A 22271-nucleotide genomic window follows, 5' to 3' on the forward strand; every position below is an offset into this window, starting at 1 on the left:
CACCTGGGAGAAAGTCAGGAGCGTTTTAGTCCAAACCTCAGGCCAAACCAAGACTGCAGCCGATCATCGCCGGTCCACTCCTCCTGCCTATGTGTGTGGTCAGCGGGTTTGGCTTTCTCCCAAGGATCTGTAAGGATCTTTCTCCCAAGGATTCTCATAAGGCTGGCACCCAGATTCATTGGGCCGTACCACATCACTAAGGTGGTTAATCCGGTGGTGATGAGGCTCAAACCTCCCTCCTACTCTTGGTTGGGTTCACCCAATAGTTCATGTCTCTAGGGTCAAACCTGTGTTCTCTTCTCCCCTTAACCCTGCTTGTGATTGCCCCACCCCCACCCCCTCGTCTTGTGGATGGATCTCCTACCTATACAGTTAGGAGATTACTCGATGAGTGGTGCCGTGGTAGGGGGTTTCAGTATCTCGTGGACTGAGAGGGTTATGATCCAGAGGAGAGGTGCTCAGCGATGAGGTAGGCCCCTTCCTGGAGCACCTGGTCTAATAACCTGCTCTTTGGTTTGGGGTTGAGTGTTTTTTTGTGTGTGTTGTGAGTATGGATGGTTTAACAGCTCGGCATGTGCGTGTGTCTGTGTTATTGGTTCCCCTCCCTCCTTGTTCTCTGCTACGTTGTCGCCACCTGGTCCCTGTTACCTCTAATTTTTTCCCTTTATAGTTCCCTGTGTTTGTCTGTTGTCAGACTGTTGTGAGTCGTACCAATAGCTCTGATCATCTTGTTGGTCAGTGTACTCACCTTGTTGTGTCTTGTCATCAGGCTCCATTGCTTGTAGCTGTTTGTTTCTGCCCCTTCTCCGTGTGCTCAGTTGCCAAGGATATCCTCCAGTTCTCATCCCATCCTGGTCCCGGCTGTTGAGTGAGCAGACGCTCGGAATAGCGATCCGCCTTACTGGCTTCACTTCCCCTGCCATGGTTCAGCTGATGTCAGCCGCTGCTACTCTCTCTCTTGATCGGTAACGGCAGATTCCTCATCCACACGAGCCGGCTGTGGAACGGTCGATTGCTTGCTCTGATCTCTTCTGCTTTAATAAAACTCTGTTCAACCCACTCCTGAATCCAGGCTGCTTTCCTTGACACTTAATGGACATGCCTCTAAAGAGAAATGCAGGGATTAAATATTGAAAAATTAAAAGAGTTTATATTTTAGATTTAAATTATTTAGTTTTAAAGTAGGTTCATTGTGAAGCGCTCCTATTCAAACCCCAGACAGAAGAAGGCATTTGTTTTCTTTATATTATAAAAGCACAATGCTTTGTCGATATTGTGAGTGCACACAAATAAACCAGCCCATTTATGTTTTAGAATGAGGTATAACTCTTACCTTTATAAGAGAAAATTACTGCGTATTTAGCTGTTTCCACTGTCAGAAAAAACTGCAAATGATCACACCCACCGGCGCAGTTAAAAAAACAAACAAGCATAAACAAAAAAACCTTACATTTAATTAAAAAAAACGAATCGAAGTATAATAACTTTTCCATTTCATACAAATCTGAACTATTTAAATAGCTGAAACAGTATGAGTTTCTATTTTTTGGGGGAAAAGACAAGCAAGGGCCTATATTTTTGTTTTTGTATCTTAGTTTACCACACCATGAAAAGGTGGAATTATCAAGTATTTAAGAGTAGGAACAGTTTTTATATGATTTCAGAATAAGCTGCATTTTCGGGCATGTAAATAATACATATTTTTCATATAACACAGCCAACACTTACTTAAAAATGCTAAGACAACAGATGTAATTTTTAAATTGGTATTTTATGTTCATTTAAAGCTGTAATGGTAAAATCAAAGGTCTGGAACGTTACACTGAATTGGCAGTTTTACACTTTAGAACAGTAGTTTTCATATGTTTATATTATTTTCTGCTAAGTTATTTGAAATATGAAAGTAGACACTTGACTTGCATTTACACATTGTATAAACATAAAATTACTTTTGTAAACTTGTTTTAATGTGGACACCAAAATAGCGATGTCTTATCTTTGACCCATATATCATTGACAATGACATACAGTATTGACATTGGCATTTAACAGTAATTATGAACGTGCAAAGTTGATGTTGAAGTAAACATTTATTTGAATACAGAGTTACATCTTACTTCCTGAAGACGACAATCACATTGTTTGGTGTATGTTTCTTTTGAATGATGGATTTCTTCTCCAAACTGATGACTGTTTGAATATAAGACTATAGATGATGCTTTAATCCATTGCTTTAGCAACCCAAAGCTAGGGCCGTTGAATGCTTTGATGACTGTTCGGAGGAGGTGTGCATGAATCTGGATAGTTGTTATTTAATATGAAAGTAGCATCTCATTAATTATGCGCAACATTTTGGAACTATATTATGCACTTGATTAACTGTGATGAATATTCATGTACTGATAACAGCTTTTAATTTTGCAATGTACATTCTTATTTACAACCTGTTTACATTCCAGTCAATTTTCAAGATCTTACGGATGGCAACAAATGTGTCACATGAAAGCACCATATACAACTGCAGCACCACAAAGAAAACATCTGATCATGTACATTAACAATCAATATATTCATTTGTTTAATGTATATTGAAAGTTTACTAAATAATGTGTTAATATATTACAAGATACTGAATAATGCACAAGGATTTGAAGCTTTTCATGTATTGAAAAATGTAATAATATATTTACTTATGTAGCATATTTATTAAATAATAATATTTATAATATATAGATATACGGTACATGTGATAAATACACAAGAAAATAGACCTGTTAAATGATTTTAACAAGACAATACTCCAAACATAGTAAACTTTAATATTTGTTTTCAGAACAGTTTTGTTTTCATACATCAAAAATATTTTCACATCTGAAATGTGTAAAAAATCAAACAAAGTGATAGAAAAGTTTATGAATGTGTTCGGCTGTATGTAAACTCAAGCATTAACATTGAAAGCATTGAAAGAGAAATTGAGTGTTAAAATAAAGTTATTACATGAAAAAATGCAGTGCACTTTTGAAATGTATTTTTATATGCCTCAATATATAGCCATATATGGCCCATGAATATACTGCAGTATAGTTTCTATGTATGGAAATTCCCATGTTTTTTGTTTTTATAAAGGAATACTGTCCACTTATTCATATTGATTGCATTCAGTGTATTCTGGCGGCGCGTCTGCAGGATGGTGATGAATGGAAGAGCTGCTGGTCACAGGTATCTGCAAGAAGAAAAAACACTATATGATGAGCTTTCTTACTTGATAGCTTATTTATTCATAATATTATGTAAAAAGTATTGCTGTCATTCCTGCGTGCTTTACACATTTCCAAGACATGGTGCCTTAATTATAAAGCGTGCGTACGCACAGATTTGATCATAGGGTGTGCGCATGTTTAAATCCATGCCAACGCTCATATTTGTAAAAACTGCCTTTGACATGGAAAAGTGCTTAGCGTCATGTCAGGGTCTAAGCACAAATACATATTTCTTGTCGAACTGCCAGACAAGTTTTTGGAAGTGTAAGCTGTTCTGGCAGCTTACCGTTCTAGATAAAAGGATTTGAAAGATTACTGGTGATCTTTTATATGTTAAAACAAAACATTTTATGCAGTATTTTTCTAGGGCAACTCAGTTCACAGTAAAAATGCTTCTCATGAACTCCATCTCTGCAAAGTCTGCAGGTTTAATGTTTGGGAACAATGCGGGCTGAGTTCACTTTATTTATTTCAAGTTTATTTGTATCATGTTGCTAAGCAGCTTTACAGTAAATTAAGTTTCTACACTATTTAGTAGTAGCATTGGTGACTGTCAGTTTATGTGCATATGGCAGAAATGTACTGGAAAATCAAGTAAAGACGTAACAGACTATGAACACTATTAACAGTAATTATTATATGATGCGATCAGACTTAATCGGGGTATCTTCCGTCCATTCCAAATCCGTTTTCAATTAAAAAACTGAAAACAAAATACTCAAGAGGATTCAAGTGAGAGAACATGAATTCAATAACTAGAAATGGAAAAATGGCTTGTTTATTCGTTATTCCATCTAGGTTAACAAACGGAAAATGAGTTTTTGACTTGATTTCTCATTTTGTTGTTTGGGGTTTAAAAAAACGGCACTTGTGGGCGGCGCTAAAACGCTCCTTTCATCTGATTGGTCGAATCGCTCCGCCTTCAACTCGGTTTCTTCATTCTTTCAGGCAGAATAAGAGTCAGTGCGAGTGAAGCACTGTAATGTCTGAAACCACCGCTCACTGTTAATTAACATAATATTTGAATCAGATGTAGCTGGACACATAATTCGTGTTGCTGCGACTTGTAAGTCACCCATTTAAATTATTTCTAGGTTATAGTATTGTATGAATATTGTCACACTGATAAATAAATTGCAAATAGTTCTGTCTCCTTGGATAAAAGTGAAGTGGAAAAAAAAATCAACAATAGACTGAACAGTTCCATAATAATATGTCTGTAACATTTACATCTCTCATCGTTTAAGTCAAAAGGCACTAGGTAGGTCCCAATTAATTAATTATTAATGTCACACACACCTACCTAGTGCCTTTTGACTTAAAAGATGAGAGTGGTAAATGTTACAGACATATTATTATGGAACTGTTCAGTCTATTGTTGATTTTTTTTTTCCACTTCACTTTTATCCAAGGAGACAGAACTATTTGCACTGTATTTATCAGTGGGACAATATTCATACAATACTATAACCTAGAAATAATTTAGATGGGTGACTTGCAAGTCGCAGCAACACGAATTATGTGTCCAGCTACATCTGATTCAAATATTATGTTAATTAACAGTGAGCGGTGGTTTCAGCCATTACTCCTATAAGACTCTTATTCTGCCTGAAAGAATGAAGAAACCGAGTTGAAGGCCGAGCGATTCGACCAATCAGATGAAAGGAGCGTTTCAGCGCCGCCCACAAGTGCGAATTAAATATTGAAGCCATAAACCTATTTGTAAACCCCAAACAACAAAATGAGAAATCGAGCCAAAAACTCGTTTTCTGTTTGTTAAACTTAATCGAATAAACGAGCCATTTTTCGATTTCTCGTTATTGAATTCATGTTCTCTCACTTGAATCCTCTTGAGTCTTTTCGTTTTCTGTTTTTTATTTGAAAACGGATTTGGAATGGACGGAAGATATCCTGATTAGACTTTGGTAGACAAAATTTGGTAGCTCTGTATTTACTCTAGAAATGGGAAGTTCAGTTCTTTTTCCGGGAACCGGTTATTCAGGACAGTTCGATTCAATAAATCGTCTGAAAAAAACGCTTCACCAGTTCTTTTATGCTCGACGTCATTGGCGATTATGTAATGGCGTCAAGTCTATCAAACATTCAAATATATAAAGTCAGTAATCATAACCTTAATCAGTTAAAACCTCATAATCATGAAAAGTTTACAAATAAGTTTCGCAAAAATTCAACCAAATACAGTAACAACAATAATGTGCATACGAGGATTTATAAGTCTTGAAGATATAAAGTAATTAAAATAGGTGTCATCAGTGCAGAAACCATGGTCCACTTACTATACATAATCCATTGCGATTTATTTGGTATTAAATTAACTTATGTTTCACCAGATTGCCCTTCATTCAAGCCTTTGGTTTACCCGCGAATCAGTTCAGAATCAATCACAAAAACACCAGTTCATTCAGACACGCTGTGAGTCAGTCTGCTTCACGCTGAATCACCCATGCACAGTATTATCAGCCCCCTGGTACTCAAATCGGACGTGTCCGAAGGAAACGGTTCTTGGTTCAGTGTACTGGTGAGCCGAAAACCGATGGAACCAGTTCTTGACTCAACAACGAGAACCACTCTAACCGGCACACTGCAGTTCAATCAATATATTCATTTGTTTAATGTATTTTGAAAATGTACTAAATAATGTGTTAATATATTACAAGATACTGAATAATGCACACGGATTTGAAGCTTTTCATGTATTGAAAAATGTAATAATATATTTACTTATGTAGCATATTTATTAAATAATAATATTTATAATATATAGATATACGGTACATGTGATAAATACACAAGAAAATAGACCTGTTAAATGATTTTAACAAGACAATACTCCAAACATAGTAAACTTTAATATTTGTTTTCAGAACAGTTTTGTTTTCATACATCAAAAATATTTTCACATCTGAAATGTGTAAAAAATCAAACAAAGTGATAGAAAAGTTTATGAATGTGTTCGGCTGTATGTAAACCCAAGCATTAACATTGAAAGCATTGAAAGAGAAATTGAGTGTTAAAATAAAGTTATTACATGAAAAACTGCAGTGCACTTTTGAAATGTATTTTTAACCATGGTCCAACCATGGTCCACTTACTATACATAATCCATTGCGATTTATTTGGTATTAAATTAACTTATGTTTCACCAGATTGCCCTTCATTCAAGCCTTTGGTTTACCTGCGAATCAGTTCAGAATCAATCACAAAAGCACCAGTTCATTCAAACACGCTGTGTGTCAGTCTGCTTCACGCTGAATCACCCATGCACAGTATTATCAGCCCATTGGTACTCAAATCGGACGTGTCCGAAGGAAACGGTTCTTGGTTCAGTGTACTGGTTAGCCGAAAACCGATGGAACCAGTTCTTGACTCAACAACGAGAACCACTCTAACCGGCACACTCCAGTTCAGTATCATAAGCTGCTTTACTCATGTTTATGTTCTATTTACAACAAACTCAGTTTGTGAATGTGTCATCATTAACTATAAATACAGTACAGATATTTCATTAATCATCCCTTATTCCTATTAAACATAGAGTCTTTAGAGTCTTAATTATTATCGAACTTGCTGAAAACCCCTTTGGCCTAAGATAATCTACAATTTAACAAAATACTTCGATATGCATTTTGTCTTCTTGAAAGAATACACACATGCGCAGTGTCATTAGCTCATCGGTTCTCAAATCGGATGCCTCTGACAGAAACGGTTCTTGTTTCAGTGTACTAGTGATCCGAAAAAACGGGGCAACAGGTTCTTGACTCGAGAACCGCTTCAGCAGTGGGCGTGTCCATTTGTTATCTAGCTCAGCTCTGTGTTCATCTTCAGTTCTCTCTTCACAGCAGTTCAGTCAGTGTACTGTTTGAGTAAATGAATTACTCCGGGATATTGGTTTATTCTGACTCAGAGGGAGTGTCAGCCACGTTAAAAAAAATTAACAGCTTTAGTCACACTAAGTCCGGATGTTTTCCAAGTTTTCAAAAAAAAACTTAAAATTTAGATTCTGTGCTGTATTCACGATGGCGCCAGGATGTTTGCCGGCTTGCCACAGTCTGTCCTTGTCTCTTTTGTTTGTATTGTTTTTTTGTTTGTTTTATCAAGTGCTCTGTTTATCACCCTCTGGTATATGATCGCATGACTCTACTTAAAGGTCCCGTTTTTCACACTTTTTTGAAGCTTTGATTGTGTTTACAGTGTGCAATATATCATGTGTTAATGTTTCGCGTGTGAAAAAAACAGTATTTCTCATACAATTCACCTATCTGTATACCGCTGTTTTCACTGTCATAAAAACGGGCTGATGACTTCCTTGTTCTATAAAGTCCCTCCTTCAGAAATATGTAACAAGTTCTGATTGTGCCAGCGGTTCCTGTGTTGTGATTCGACAGCAGCTGAGCGCACGCTGCCCTCCTGGAAACATATTTGGATTAGTTTTGAGAAGCAAGTGGGCAGGAGCATGTGCTGGAGATGTACTTATAATCACAGGTGCGTTTTTACTGACGAGATGCGCATGAAAATCGCATTCGTTTTTTTGCACAGCCCTTACATCTAGTTAACAAAGCTAAACAGCGTTGCCCTTTGTGTAATAAGTTACAGAAACTGTTAAACGCACCAACTTAAATAATAAAATACACTTGACTGGTTGTGGTCCATAAACAACGCCTTCTCCAGACGAAGAGGGAACTGCTCCATCTTTCAAGATTAATCTTTGTGCGAATCCGGCATTAAAACTGATTGAGATTGAGGAAGTTGTCCTCAGCAAGCTGTCCTCAGCAAAATGTGCTGCACATACAGTAGTTTTACATGTGGATTATAATTTTCGGGAACCGGGTTAAACAAAAATTATAACCATTAATCTCCTAGTACAGCGTCCCTGGGAAGGCCAAACAAAGGTGATTGGACTCCGAGATGAAAATAACAGCCTTTCGACGACGTGGCGACAAACACAAATGCAACTCTTCCTTCTCCGTCGGAGTGCAACAAGACCACGCCCCCTTTTTGTGAATTCATGTGGGCAGAGGTTAGTCAAAAAACTGTTTTAGTTACGTCATTACTGCAGGAACTAGAGGGATGTAGTCAAAATGGGTCGTTCTTTGTAGGCGAATTCTGTTAAATAAAATATCTTGCTTGGCATTGAACTTTGAGCTTTAGAATTTTACAGATATTATTTATACTCTAACAACAACATTACACACTAACTAAAGTTTAAAACATGGGATCACGAAGAAGGGGACCTTTAATATTCGATCGGCTATGCCTGGTTGTTTATTTAGCGATCCCAGAGATGATTGGCATCTGCACTCACATTTTGTGCCAGTCGCATTGAGGAAATGTGATAATTAGATCTCTAATTAATTCTCCTGGTGATGTGCTCCCCTCTTCTCTGATTAAGCAGGTACTTGATTTGATTGGCCCAAGTATTCTGTCTATTATAAATATTAGTTTGTCATCTGGTGTTGTTCTGGTTAGTTTTAAGCATGCTGTTATTCAGCCCTTTTTGAAAAAAAAACAGCTTAGACCCATTTGACATGAGTATTTTCATCCGATTTCAAAATTGCCTTTTATTTCAAAGATACTAGAAAAAATTGTGCACGCACAGCTTAATGACTTTTTAATTAGGAATAACATCTGGGATAGATTCCAGTCAGGTTTTAGAGTTGTTCATAGTACAGAATAGGCTCTTTTGAGGGTGTCTAATGATATCCTACGAGGCGTTGATTCTGGAAACCGCGTTGTCTTGCTGTTGTTAGATCTTACAGAGGCATTTGATACATTTGATCATAACATTCTCATTGATCGTCTTAGGGATCAGGTTCGTATTCAGGGCTTAGCCGTGAAATGGTTCTCTTCCTATTTGAAGGATAGGACTCTTTCAGTGATTTAAGGGGATTCTTTTTCTTCCATTGCCCCCGTTGTGTGTGGGGTTCCACAGGGCTCAATATTGGGACCAATTTTATTTTCCCTTTATATGCTCCCTCAAGGTTCTATTTTTGAAAAATTTGGGATTCAGTATCATCTTTATGCAGATGATTCTCAAATTTATGTACCACTGAAACATAAAAGTAAAAACATAAAAGTGCCATTCAGTCTCTTCGTGCATGTTTGGCAGAAGTTAAGTGCTGGCTTGCAAAGAGCACTTAGTCTGAGAGAACGTCTGGTTACATGGCTCTTTAGGGAGCTCTCATCTCTGTTTTTCTTTTCTTTCCCTTACTAAGTTTTATTCTCATATTCGCCTCTCCCTCCATGAGGGAGACGAACTCTGAATCATTTCTTTAGTAACTCCACGTTAACCTTTAAAACTTTGCGCGAGTCTGCTCGCCCCGGAAGACATGAGAGAACACGCCCAGCTCCAAAAGAACGACACATGCACGCTCGTCTTTTGCAGTCACAAAGAGAACCACATTCAAGTATTATTTTCTATAGAGATTTAAATGCTGCTTAAGGTTGTCTATTCCCTTTTTCAAGGTGATTTCATTCCTTGTTGTCTTTCAAAAGGTTACTGTCTGTGATACTGGGTGATCATTCTGTGATCTCGCCTATTTCTCTTTCACTCTCTCTCTCATCTGTTAATCCATTTTGTCTTGTATTACTTTTACTGTTTGTACTGTTTGTAGGTCGATGTATTGTTAGTTCAGTTATTAAAATCCTATATATTCCTGATTGTTTCTTTCTAAAATGCTCACATCACGAAGTCAATGAAATGTTTGATCTTAGCTACAAAGCTTATTTGTTATTTTTCAGTAACCTAAATTTCATAAGGACAGGAGAATGGTTTCATGGCCAGAAACTATTTTTCCTGGAATTATAAGAAGTGATAACTTTATTGAAAGTTTATAAGTTAATCTTATGGCCGTTTGCTGCACAAACCACTGTTCGATTTGCATTAATTCCCAGTAAAAGATATCACGATAATTGATATGAGGAATGGAATATTGACATATTAAGTAAATTACATATTGAGTAAATTACAGTGCCTTGTAATGAGTTATTGATATATACAATTGACCTATTTTTCATCTTCAATCATTTTAATGTAACTGTAATATGCGATATATAAATTAATCATATTCCTGATTAATTATTAAAAGTCCCTATATATATCATTTGAACTAACGTTAATGTACGGTAGTAACCTACAGTGCAGTTACATGTTTGTTTTTGTTTTTATGTTGAGTCATTTGTGCATTAATGCTTATTGGAGACGCAAACCATTTCAAATGATTCATTCTGATTTTTTGAACTGGTTCAACCGGTTCACTAAGAAGAACCGGTTAAATCGAACGATTCGTCCGCCAACCGGACATCACTAATTTACTCAAGGATTTTACAGTGAACTGGAGAGAAGTTTGAGCACTCTTGATTTGGGTCATTACTCACCAGAGAAGAACTGTAGCTGTTGGCTTTACAGGCAAATGCTGACAAACAGATGGAGATGATAAACTCAAGCACTGCGAATAATAGTAACACAATTCTGATTCCTCTGAAGACAGTCTGATAGAAAAATCAACATGAACACAAATAATTAGAACAGTAGTGTGGAGCGCCCCTGCTTTGGTGTATTTTGAGTCTAATAAAATACGAGTTCCATTCACACCTACCCTCTTCTTCCTTCCATATACTTAACCTTGTTACAGTATAACACATTTAAGATTTAATTATGGCACGAATATCAGTAATCTGACAGGTACAAACCTTCATTTAAATAATTTTTTGTCTGAAATGGAAACTCTTATAGATGCATAAATAAATGTCCTTTTAATTGCTGATGGTTCACTGCGTGACTTTTTAATGGCAAAATAATTCTAAAATCGGTTTCTATTATCCAGATTAATAACAGTTTGGGTCCTTATTTGTGAATTCTCATACACATGCAAAAAAATTTGGAGTGTTTATCAATAATGTCCTGAACTCAGTAGTGAACAATAGCTTTTATCATCTCAGATCTATTGTGAAACTGGAAGCATTCTAATCAGTAATTACCAAACAAATTTGAATATTTCTCCTTATATTTTCTCCTTTGAACAAAAACCAAAAATGCAATTTCGGTGCATCCCGAGTGAATATAGAAATACATACCTCATAATTACTTGTTAAATGATCACAGAAATGAGCCCAGCAGTATGTGTATGGACCTAAAACCAAATCCATTGAAAGAAAAATAATGGCAATGCCTGCGGTGATAGTACTGAAAATATTAATTCCCAGTGAAGCCCTCACCTATAGGCAGAGAAACAGAGAAAACAGATTAATGCATTTGCAAGAACTTTAAACCAATGTGTTAACACTTTAAATGTAGATAGAAAACTATAGGGAGTGTGATTAAAAATACACTATCCTTCACATAAATGAATGAAACAGCCTCGTTAAGCAGCAGTCATCAGGGTCCAAGCACCAGTGGCTCATGTGGATAGTAAAGTGAAACAATTATAACTTGTCTTTTTAAATATAATGTGGTTTTAACAGCAAAGTCAGGTCAATCTTCACAGATAATTTTTTTTAGCTTACAGATAATATACTGGTGTAAAAGTGGAAAATCTTATTTTAATTGCATTAAATCTAACCAGAAGAGAAATAGGAACCATTCTGCAAACCTGGACTATAGATTTAGGCTTAGACAGCAGAGGATGAAAATGTGCCTAATCAGAAATGTTTAGATGGTGTTTTCTTTTCATCTTACTTCTGTATAAAGCATATTTAAGTAGAGTTTATAAGCACAGCGCTGCTTTGTTAAGAAACAAAAACGTGGGAGATAACTATCAAATCGTGGTCTGGGGGCACATAAATCAGACTGAAAGGGCACTTTACGCATCACGATTAAAGAGCCAGGGGCTCAAGCAACTCCGGCCCGCCCCTCTGTCCCAGAATTTGATGTTGAATTATACAACACTGTAAAAACTTTGAAATCACCAGCATGATTTATGATGTCTTTATGAAATTTGTGTGAAAGTCAGCATAGCTTCACAAAACACACTCAGAAGTTTCCCCAGCCATTGAGATTCAATTTTATTAGTTCCTAAAATTTGATTGGCTGGTAGTGGCCATGTTGTATACGAGTTATGTTCTGATAATAGATAAATAGATGCCTGAATAGATTTGCACCTTTGGGACCTTCCAGACAAGTCTAGGGTCTTTATGAATTATGGTCAGTGATGGCAATACTATACTTTTACGGCAGAAAAAGAAGAAGAAATCAGTATAAACCAGTTCAGAAAATCAGAACATGACAGAACACTATTTCTGTACTTCCAGCACAGTGCTTGGACCCTTAAAGGTAAAGTGTTGTGTAGTACATACCAAACACAAACTGGAGGGTGAATTAATTTTGTTCTCGGCAGCAATGCAGAGTGAGCCTGAGATAATGTACTGAGAAGAGAGAGAAAGAACAAAATTAAAGCTTGTCTTGGAATAAGTAGATTGTACTATCCACCCTATTTTCCACATAAGTGCAGGCACCACCATTTAAGAACCATAATGTGTCAGATTTCCGGTAAAGCACTTCCGCTAATAGTAGTTGTATTGTGATGCAGTAGTTTAACAGTCACTGTATAGATTGTACAGGCTAGTTTACTTTTAATATGGACCCAAGAAAGACTGGTGTACTTTGTGTAGTTAAGTGGTGTCATAATAGCTGGTGCAAGCGTAATAAAACCTGCAAGACATTTGTTTTGACCATAATCCATGCAACAGAACTGAATGTGGATGGGGACTTGCACGCCCCTCGTCGACTTTAGTTTAAACTAAAAGCCTTAAATTTAAAGAACCCACTGAAATTTCTGTCTATTTGCTCTTTCCACTTTGTTTTTGATGGTAGACCCACGGAAAATCATCCATTCCCCGAGAAATGATGAAGACTTCGAGGCGATGTCTCATCAGGATATATCCACAGACAATTACGTTACAGCTTCTTGTTAAGTTACGTGCAAAACACACAGAACAAAGGTGCTGACCAGCGTTCCACATCATCACGCATTCCGAACATTTAAAGGGAATGCGATCCCTGAACAGTTATACAGAAACCCAGTGTACAGAACTACACTTAAATATAGCTGCAAGCAGCGATACTTGGGCCAAGCCCCCGAAGGGCTGTAGATACCCTGGATACGAACCCACAACCTCACAGGTTCGGAACCAGTGCCTTAGCAGAGTGAGCCACATTAGTTGATGCACACTTGGCAGGCCACAGAAGAGAGGTTAAAGTGTGAGAATGATCTCTCAAAAGCCTGAATTAGCATTTTAGCCATATTAGCATGTTAAGCTCAAAATGTTAATGTAGTTTTGGATTAACCAAACACCTAAAGAGGCTCATTAGAGTGAATAGAAATGTGTTAGCATGCTAACCATTTAGCATGCTAAGCTAACTAGCATATATCAACTAGCACAGGCAACTTCCGAGAGGTACATCTCAGGAATGGGAGGGAATATCAAAAATCTGTTCAGTCATTTCTGTCCGGCTTGCTATGAAGATCATCTGATCATATTTTGAACAAAATTTAACAGAATTTGTGGGAGGAGTAGCGAAAAAACAGTTTTTCATTCAATTCAGTACAGCAGACAGACACCATGTTGGAAGATTACAAATGAGACAACAACAGATTCGGCATAACCCATGGAACAAAATTAAAAAAAAAAAAAAAAATTGATGAATGACTTCAAGTTATAAGGGGTAATGCAAGAATTGTTATATATCTTGAACACTGGTGCTGTCTCCAATCTTCCGTGGTACCTCCAGGACTTACTGTTCATGATCCCTACCAATTTTTGTGCAGATATGTCCAGTCATTGCAATTTTGCAATTTATGAAAAATTTCAAAATGACAAACAGGTGGTTAGTCAATCTTGACAAAATTGACATCCACAGATTCGGAATGATCCAAAGAATCCATGGACATCAAGATCATAATTTACAGACAGAATTTTTTTCAGAAGTTATAGTTTTTGATATCTCAACACCTATAGGTGGCGCTGTTCCAAACTTTGGCATGGACCCTCAGATCATGGTGTTTATTAAGTGTACCAAGTTTGTTTTCGATTGATCAAAATTTGCCCAAGATACAGCCTCTGAACAAATTTCAGGTCGTCCACTGTCAACTTCAAAGCCTCATAACTTTTTTTTGACCCGTAGGTGTAAAAATTCTTTGCAGTCATTTCTATGCGTCTTGGTCTGAAGATTATGTGAGCAAAATTTGGGAAGAATTAGGCCAAATTTGAAGGAGGAGCAGCGAAAAAACTGAATACTGTACTTTTCAAAATGGCTGCTACTGTAATGGGCGGAGACTTAACCCTCTTGGCGCCACAGTTGAGTTTACTCGACAAGATACGGCACTGAATAAAACGGCCGATTTTTTTCAAATAGGATGTCAAATTTCATGCGACCTCCCCTGCACCAGATAACAGACATGTAATACTTCATCTCTGACTCAAAAAAAAAGTCATGCTTCTATACAAAATCGCCGAGCTAGAGCGCATTGAATCAGTGTGAACAAAAGCGGAGCTAGTGTGAGAATGAGCCATTTCATCAGAGCAATATTGTCAACGTCAGCGAGTATTGGCATTAGATTTTTATTGTTATTATTATTATCCAATGGCATCTATAAAGCTTCAATAAACCCGCAATTAAGTGTTGGGACTTCTATTCGCGGACCCTGATTCTGAAGGGGAATATCTGCCTTCAGAAGATGACGGTGATACTGAAAGTGAAAGTATAGCCCTTCACCAAGCACAAACGGTTAATCCTTTGCCCAATGTAGATGGTCCTTTGCCCAATGTCAGTGGTGTGAACAATGTTTTCCGGGGACGGAGTGTTCATTGTGAAATTAGCAGGCGTGTTAGTGTTGCAGGGAACGAGGTGGGAGATTTTTTGTGACTTTTCATGAAAATTCTATAATTCAAGATGGCCACCACCCTATGACGTCATAATATGCAAATTAGATGGGAAAAGGTAATCCCTACATAAACATTGGATCATCCTTAATATTTATAATTGACAGAAAGTCTCTATCTTTTATCACTTTTAAGATATAGCCTTTTGAAATTGAAAGGTCAAAATCGAACGTTTTAGGAAAAAACCTCTGGCGCCTAAGTAGGGATTCAAGAGTTATAACAATTTAAATGTTGAATTTTGAACTGCTGGTGGCGCTATAGAGTTGGTTCTAGAGACCCCAAAGTTCACTAATCATGGCCATCACTACAAGTGTTCCAAATTTCATCATTTTCCTATGTTCCCTTTATAGGGCTGCCATAGACTCCCATTGGACGACAAGAAGAAAAATAAATCTTACAGAAAAGGTGATTTGTGTCTGTCACATTCACTACACACATCGCCCCAGAATTCACCATATCAGAAAAACCCAACAGTCAACGGGGAGGTGGGCGTATCAACCGGCCACACCAATTAAACCGTACCGGATGTCGAGGAGACCCCACTGCAGCCGGTGTATTGTCAGTTACATGGATAAGGGGCTTGGGATGTGGGAGGCTTGGGTGGGATGGGAGCATGGGGTGGGGGCAGAGCAGGAGGCCATCTGCATTGTGGGGGCTGGGCCAGGTCAATGGGCCTGGCCACTTTCAAATGAGCCGGTTTAAGGCGGTCAATGGAGAGTCGCTCCAGTTTTCCACCCCTGCCACCACGAAGTGTTTGTCCCCTGTCTAAAGAAACCTGGAATGGGCCTTCGTTGGGCGGGCATAGCGGTCCCCTATGGACATCGTAGCGAATGAAAACATAGTCGGCTACTTGATGTCCAGCGGGGATGTGCGACTGAGGGAGCCCATGACAGGAAGTAGGAAGCCTCGTATTATCCAGTAGAGTAGACCGCTGGAGAGTAGCAGACCAGGGAACTGTGGTGCTAGGGACAAAATCCTTAGGTGCAGTCCTGATACCCTGCATCACCCAGGTGAGCTTGTCGACCAAGTTGCTGTCTTTGAGACTGGCATGCACTGCAGAGTTGTCCCACCTGACTATAAGTCACAGGACCAGCCAAACTGTGAAAAAAAGTCTGACTTACAGTAGGTGGACAGCCTAAATGAGCATTACCGCCGCGGCCCTGCAAAAGTAATTACTGTAATTCAGTCGTGTGTTAAAATCATTCCCAAAACTACCGCCAGGTGGCTTAAATGGATGGATTGCAAATTGAATGTAATTGTAAAATGAGATAAAAGGAGGAAGTAAAACAACAATAACATTGTTATTACATTGTAACATCTTTAAAAAACATGTTTTTTTTTTTTTACAGTGAGTTAATTTCAAAACATAGGATAGTTTTAGGCTACAGTCTACTCATCAAAATTAAAAGAAGACCTTTACACAAAGGATCATATGCATGCTATTGTTATTAAACAGTAAATAAATCTAAGCCATATATATATATATATATATATATATATATATATATATATATATATATATATAGATAGATAGATAGATAGATAGATAGATAGATAGAAAGCTAAATTCTTGGTTTAAAAAAAATTGTCAGGTTCCATATGCAGAGCGAAATGAGAACGGTCCAGCATTTAGCAATAATTATTATTAACTCAGTCATTATTCTTGATTTTTCAAACTGCTAACACTTAGCATTTTTGAATTATGCCTTATGTGTGACCAAAAATGGAGTATTTTCTGTTTCAGTAGTTTGATCGTGCCTGTGCCTCACGCACATATTCATAAGAAACAGCAGCCATTCACTTTGGCATATTGCTAAAAAAAAAAATTCTGTACATACTGAAACAGGCATGAACTAAAAAGCCTATTTTATCTCATGAATAATAATTAAGCTTCAAATGGGCAACATCATGAATATGGAAACGGATTTCTCCTGAGTGAGAGAATGAGAAAGCCCGACCTTACCTTATGTTTCGCTTTAAATCATTATTATTATTTGTTTATAGCTAAGCCTATATTATTATATACTGCAATTATATTTATCCATTAGAATTATATATTTTAAATTCTTGTTTTGTTCTGATAAATTTGTTAAATTTAAAGGATATGTTGCAAAGTTAAGGGAACGAAAAATATCCTATTGGTACATTATAACATTATTAGCTTAGTTATAACATTATAGGAATGCACCAAGGTTAATATTATTATTTTTTTTTTCATTGCATCTGAGTTAGTGCATCACATTCACTTAAGGCACTCTGGCGCAGATCCGCCTCTTAGGTTGCTCAGCTGTGGACGATTTAAAAATGCTTGATATAAAGGCTGCCCCATTTTATACAGGAATTGTTCATTTAAAAATATATATATATTTTTAGTTCTAATTATATTGTTAACCCAAGTTCATTTAGGACACGCACTGTTACATTTTAACTTATAAACTTATAAACGTTTTTTAACATAAACTCCTTGAGATTTTAAAGTTAGTTTAATAGTATTTAAATTCAAGTTAAAAAAGGTTTTAATTGCTTAAATTATTTCTATGAATTAATAATATGTTATAATGTTTATTCTTGTAGAAAAGAAGTCTTTATTCTTTAAGAAAATAAGGGAAAAAATAAGGGACGTTCAACATATTTGTTTTGCTTCACCTGTTTATGTAGGCTACAAATAAAAAAATAAATTATATATATATATATATATATATATATATATATATATATATGTCATTAAAAAATGCCATCGGCCTGAGTAAATTTGACCATTATAGAATTGTAAGTAAGTAAGTAAACTTTATTTATATAGCACCTATCACAGATAAAATCACAAAGTGCTTTACATATAGCAAATTAACAAAATTAAAAATAAGAAACATCATACAAAACATAAAACATAATAGCTCAGTCAACTGAAAGCTTGACTGAATAGAATCTGAATCGTTTTTTAAAAGAATCGACAGAATCGACCACACGCAGAGACAGTGGCAGGGCATTCCACAGATTGGGAGCAACTGCTTGAAAGGAGCGGTGTCCCCGAGTTTTAAGGCGGGTTTTAGGGACAATTTTGACCTGAGGAACGAAGAGTACGGAAAGAAGAATAAGGGGTAAGCATGTCTGCGATATATTGGGGGGTCTGTCTATGTAATTCTCTAAAGGTTAAAACTAAAATTTCATAATTAATTCTAAATTTTACCGGAAGCCAGTGGAGAGTAAATAAAATTGGAGTAATGTGTGTCCTTCTGTTGGTTCCTGTTAAAACCTAGCTGCTGCATTTTGCACCAATTGAAGACGGTTCAGAGAAACATTGTTAAAACAAGTAAAAAGAGAATTACAGTAATCTAACCTTGAAGAAATAAAAGCATGATTGATCATCTCCATGGTAGCTTTGGGCAATATTTTTCTCAATTTAGAAATATTTCTCAAATGATAAAAACAGTTTCTGACCAACTGTCTAGAATGACCATTCAGAGACAACGATTGGTCGAACAAAACACCCAGGTTTCTTAGGCTCAACTGGACGGATGAGTCTAAGGAACAGATGTGTTGTTTAATTTGAGGTATTTTTTGTTCTGGAGCAATGATCAAAGTTTCAGTCTTTTTTATATTCAGTTGTAAATAATTGTTGTATAACCAAGTCTTAATGCATGACAGGCATTCCAATAAATCAGTTAATTTACCTAACCCTGACTCTTTGAATGAGCAGTACAACTGAATGTCATCAGCATAAAAGTGATAAGACACATTATTAAAATTTCGAATTATTTCATCAAGAGGGCTAATATACAATAAAAACAAGATAGGACCCAAAACCGAACCCTGAGGGACTCCATATGACAGAGGGGTCATTTCTGACAAAATGTTATTCATAGACACACAAAATGATCTATCACTCAAGTAAGGTGAAAATACTGTGAAATTACAAATGGCAAGGATTTTAGAGCATAACATTGAAGGTCTATGAAACAGCCAATAAAGCATTTTTTTAAACAATGGAACTTAAATTTGTGAACTAAAATTTTATTTCAACCATATAGTCTGTGAATAAATAAAATGCATACTTTCATAACGTTTCATTATTCATAAAATACATAACGTTTCTGGTGTTTGGATTTGTACTAATGAGCTAAGTTTAAAAATAGGCCTAGACATGGTTTTCTCTCTCTCTCTATTCAACAGCATTAGCGCAATGAAATACGTCTTCCTTCAGTTAAAATTATTGATTTTCTGCCTTACTAAATGTTGGGCTCATGATCAATAAGTTTTATTCGCCTCAATCTGATTCAGTAAAGTCAAACCGCAGACAGTGGAGCTGAGTCAGTGAGCGTGAGTCCCGCGCGCTGTGAGGCGGGAACAGAGGAATCCGCTTGGTCTTAAAGCCTTCCTCAAAAACCCACGATCACAAATAACAATGATTTTCGTAAAATAATGATTATTTATCAATTGATAATTTGTTATTTTCATTATGGCTGCGAGAAACTAATGAATAATAAGAGTATGGGGCGGCAGTGGCTCAGTGGTTCATGTAGGTTGTCTACAAACCAGAAGGTTGGTGGTTCAATCCCCGGCTCCACCTGACCAAGTGTCGAGGTGTCCTTGAGCAAGACACCTAACCCCAGCTGCTCCCGACGAGCTGGATGGCGCCTTGAATGGCTGACACCGCAGTCGGTGTGTGAATGGGTGAATGTGAGGCAAATTGTAAAGCGCTTTGGATGGCCATGTGGTCTGTTGAAAGCGCTATATAAATGCAGTCCATTTTCCATTTTACCATTTAAGGCTGCTGTGAGTGCAGGCATGTTTCAACTCAGTAACATGAAAACACATTGCTCCTTCAGCCAAAAAAAACAGACCGAAATCAGTTCAGCTGGAGGGGGTTGGGTTTTTGAGGGGTAGTTATGTATGGCTTGTGGGGGTCGAGATAAAGGTGTGAATCTCTTGCTCTTTCATATGGACAGTGTCTTATGAAACTTGCTGTGCAGGTTATTCAACTAATCAGACGTTTATATTATATTTATATAATCAAGTCTTAATATATTCCTCGCTCAAGCACATGCATTAAGTTTGCCGCAAAGCACATGCAGAATTTGCCTAATAATTGTGAAAAATATATTTTAATTATTTATTAATAAACAACTGTTTTCTTGTCAGCTACAAGATGAAATTCACAGTGCTGGCTCTCTCCGACGAGAGAAATGCAACATTCACAGACCGGAGCAAGGAGCGGATCTTTTTAACAGTCTGAGCGTTGTGGTTTCTCCTAGAGCGCTCCATTACGAGTACAATTCAAGCCAACAGCCTGTAATATAACTACATATTCAGCAATAATTAATGTTAAACATATTTAGCTATGGCTTGATCAGAAGGTTTTAATGACTATTACAGTATCAGTATTTGATTTTGTATCTTGCGCAGTGGTTAAGACACATGCCTTTGGTGTGAGAGACCCGGGTTAGAATCCACTGTGACACACCAATGTGTCCCTGAGCAAGACACTTAACCCCTAGTTGCTCCAGAGGCGTGTGACCTCTGACATATATAGCAATTATAAGTCGCTTTGGATAAAAGCGTCAGCTATATGAATAAATGTAAATATAGATAAAATAACTGACGAAAATGTACCGTTATTTTCATCATAAACAAAATTTGCACAGCAGAAAGCAGCAATTAAAGATTTAATGCTTTCATTGTTTACACACAACAGCCTAAGCCACTTTGAAACTCTCCTGTTATTTTCATTTTTTTTTATAGGTTACGTTATGAACATAACATTTCAAACATACTGAATTGCATTGGCTATGGAGTGAAGGCGGAGCGTGTTTCTGGTATCAGTGAGCGCGCAGCTGATGCTCCAATGCTCAGAGCGCGGAGGGGAAGTTGTTGCTGCTCCGCTCACAGACTCTACTGCCAAATGAGAGAGATGTTTCACCCGACGAAATAAAGACGACCGGGGCAGCACAAGTACAGCATATCCGCCAAAAGCAACCGGCTGCAGCAATGCTTGTTGATCGACTCAACAAGCTTTACTTTTGTAGGTCGAATGGCAGTAAATAATATGATGATATGATCATGCAGTCGATACAGATGTTTAATAAAAATAAAAATAAAACATTAAGAACAGACAGGGCTGTAACATACCCCATTAAAAAACGCAAGCCTGGTCTTCACCGGACACTAGTAGCATGATCCTACAAAAGACAACAGAACCCAGTGATGGATAGGCCTACACTGGACACGATCCCCATCAGTGAATTGATGCTCATTCTGTTTATGACAAAATGTTCTGACACTACGTTCAGATGATTTGACACTGTAGTGTAATGTCATCAAGTTTAGACACACCTTTCGCATGACAACTCTCACGTCCGGTGTAGACACAGACAGTGACTGCTCTATTTACAAATAAGTTATATAAGAAGAAGATCAACAACAAAAAACTAAACCATAGGCATAACAAGATGGAAATATAGACTTTGCTCTGTCCTCCGTCCATGACACTGATTCACTGCGGAGCTACCAGTTTTATTCTGAACAGCTCTTAACGCTGTGGATGGTTAGATGCATGATGGGCTATATCTAATAACATACAAGAACATACAGACAGAGCAGACTCAGGGAAGTATCACCCAAACGACAAGGACTCCGTGACTAAGACTCAGACAGACCAGGTATAAATACACAAAAGGATAATGGGGAAACAGGAGACAGGTGGGGAACAATCAATTAACTAAACAAGGAGGAAGGTGACCAAATAAGGAGACAGGAAGTGATAATATGATAAACACCGTGGGAACTGAGGACACCTATTGGAAACCCAGGGAACACAACCCAGACACTGTGACAGTACCCCCCCTCTACGGAGCGGCTCCAAGACAGACACAAAACAGAGACAAAACAGAGACCAGGAGGGAGGCGGACAGGTGGAGGCTCAGGGGGAGGGACGGAGGGTCAGAAAAGAAAAACATGGGGAACAGGCACCAGAATGTAAACACAACACAGAAAGACCAGGAGGGAGGAGGACCGGAGGAGGTTCAGGGGGAGGGACGGAGGGCCAGACTAACAAAAAGGAACAGGGACAGAAATTAACACAAAAACAAAAGGAAATACAACATGAAGCCCCCCAGG

General features: G+C 37.4%; 1 protein-coding gene across 1 annotated transcript in view; it reads right to left on the bottom strand.

Annotated features, from left to right (window-relative positions):
• Positions 1-3044: 3044 nt before the first annotated feature.
• LOC132106143 (membrane-spanning 4-domains subfamily A member 15-like) overlaps positions 3045-22271 on the bottom strand; it is a 106442-nt gene continuing 87215 nt past the window's right edge. The window contains exons 4-7 of the mRNA XM_059511796.1: positions 12573-12641; positions 11355-11495; positions 10656-10769; positions 3045-3223 (exon numbers count right to left, since the gene is read on the bottom strand). Of these exons, the coding sequence (XP_059367779.1) occupies positions 3140-3223; positions 10656-10769; positions 11355-11495; positions 12573-12641 (408 nt within the window). The 3' untranslated portion in view covers positions 3045-3139. The remainder of the gene's footprint in view (positions 3224-10655; positions 10770-11354; positions 11496-12572; positions 12642-22271) is intronic.

Source organism: Carassius carassius, chromosome 26, assembly GCF_963082965.1.
Source record: "Carassius carassius chromosome 26, fCarCar2.1, whole genome shotgun sequence".
Classification (NCBI taxonomy): Eukaryota; Metazoa; Chordata; class Actinopteri; order Cypriniformes; family Cyprinidae; genus Carassius; species Carassius carassius.